General features: G+C 62.7%; 1 protein-coding gene across 1 annotated transcript in view; it reads right to left on the bottom strand.

Moving 5' to 3' along the window:
* KIF3C (kinesin family member 3C) overlaps positions 1-1,467 on the bottom strand; it is a 12,432-nt gene that overhangs the window by 4,877 nt on the left and 6,088 nt on the right. The window contains exons 2-3 of the mRNA XM_009890371.1: positions 1,310-1,432; positions 1,102-1,220 (exon numbers count right to left, since the gene is read on the bottom strand). Coding sequence (XP_009888673.1) covers positions 1,102-1,220; positions 1,310-1,432 — 242 coding nt within the window. The remainder of the gene's footprint in view (positions 1-1,101; positions 1,221-1,309; positions 1,433-1,467) is intronic.

The raw sequence follows: 1,467 nt of genomic DNA, 5'->3' as shown, positions 1-1,467 counted from the left end.
GCCCACTAAGGGTGGTGGAACATCAGCTGCGTCTCCTGCTGGCAGGTCCCGGAGGGAAAAGGCTGCTCGGCTTTGCCGGGTGCCGCTGTTGTGCCGGGAGCTCCCGTGGGGCCGGGGCTCACCCCGAGTGCCCCGACGCTGCTCTCCCCGCTCCGACGGCGCTGGGGCCGGAGCAGGTCTCCAGGGGCCCTTGGGGGACACTTACCCGGAGCAGGTCTCCAGGGGCCCTTGGGGGACACTTACCTCCAGCCGCCCCCCGCCACGTCCCGGACCTGCTGGTGTATTTTCTGGGGTTTCACCTTTCTCGGCAACTTTTTAATCCTCTCCCGTGCAGCTCACCCAGCTCAAGGGCTTCAACCGTGTTTTACACCTTCTGCCACCGCCGATGGGGCAGGAGGCTCTCGGTTTTCCCCATCAGTGGGTGTATCGACCCTTCCAGCTGCACACCTCAGCTCTGCTCTGTGCACCCCAAATCTGCTCTGCGCACCCCAGCTGTGCTCTGCTCTGAGCGCCCCAAATCTGCTCTGTGCACCCCATATCTGCTCTGCACACCCAGGTCTGCTGTGAGAACCCCAGATCTGCTCTGAGCACCCCAAATCTGCTCTGTGCACCCCAGATCTGCTCTGCTCTGAGTATTCCGCTCTGTTCTGTGCACCCAGATCTGCTCTAAGCACCCCAAATCTGCTCTGTACACCCCAAATCTGCTCTGAGCACCCTGCTCTGCTCTGTGCGCCCCAAATCTGCTCTGTGCACCTTAAATCTGCTCTGTGCACCCCAGATCTGCTCTGCTCTGAGCACCCTGCTCTGCTCTGTGCACCCAGATCTGCTCTAAGCATCCCAAATCTGCTCTGTACACCCCAAATCTACTCTGTGCACCCCAAATCAGCTCTGCACACCCAGGTCTGCTGTGAGGACCCCAAATCTGCTCTTTGCACCCCAAATCTGCTCTGTGCATCCCAGCTGTGCTCTGAGCACCCCAGCTGTGCTGTGAGGACCCCAAATCTGCTCTGCGCACCCCGCTCTGCCCTGAGCACCCCAAATCTGCTCTGCGCACCCCACACGGCTGCGCCCGGGCGCGGGGGGAAACGCACGACCACCTACTTGAGCTTCAGCTCCCGCGTCTGCTCGTTCTGCGCCTCCTCCAGGTCCTGGCGCACGCGGATGTACTCGTCGTGCTGGTCCTGGATCTCCGCCTTCACGGCCTGCAGCTTGGCGTACAGCTGGGGGAGAGGAGCACCCTCAGCCCCCGGGCGAGCCCCACGGCTCCGGTGGCCGGGGGGACGGTGGTCCCCACCTGCCAGGCTCTCACCTTCTTCAGCTTCTTGGTTTTGATCTCCACCTCCTGCTGCAGGGAGGTGTAAGTCTCCCGTAGCTCCATGGTCTCCTCGTCCCGCAGCAGCATCTCCTGCTGCATCTCCCGCTCCCGGCGTTTCTGCAGCGCGGCGGGAAACGCTCAGAGACGGGAGG

Source organism: Charadrius vociferus, unplaced genomic scaffold, assembly GCF_000708025.1.
Source record: "Charadrius vociferus isolate BGI_N301 unplaced genomic scaffold, ASM70802v2 scaffold647, whole genome shotgun sequence".
Lineage (NCBI taxonomy): Eukaryota > Metazoa > Chordata > Aves > Charadriiformes > Charadriidae > Charadrius > Charadrius vociferus.
This window is presented reverse-complemented; position numbering and strand designations above follow the sequence as displayed.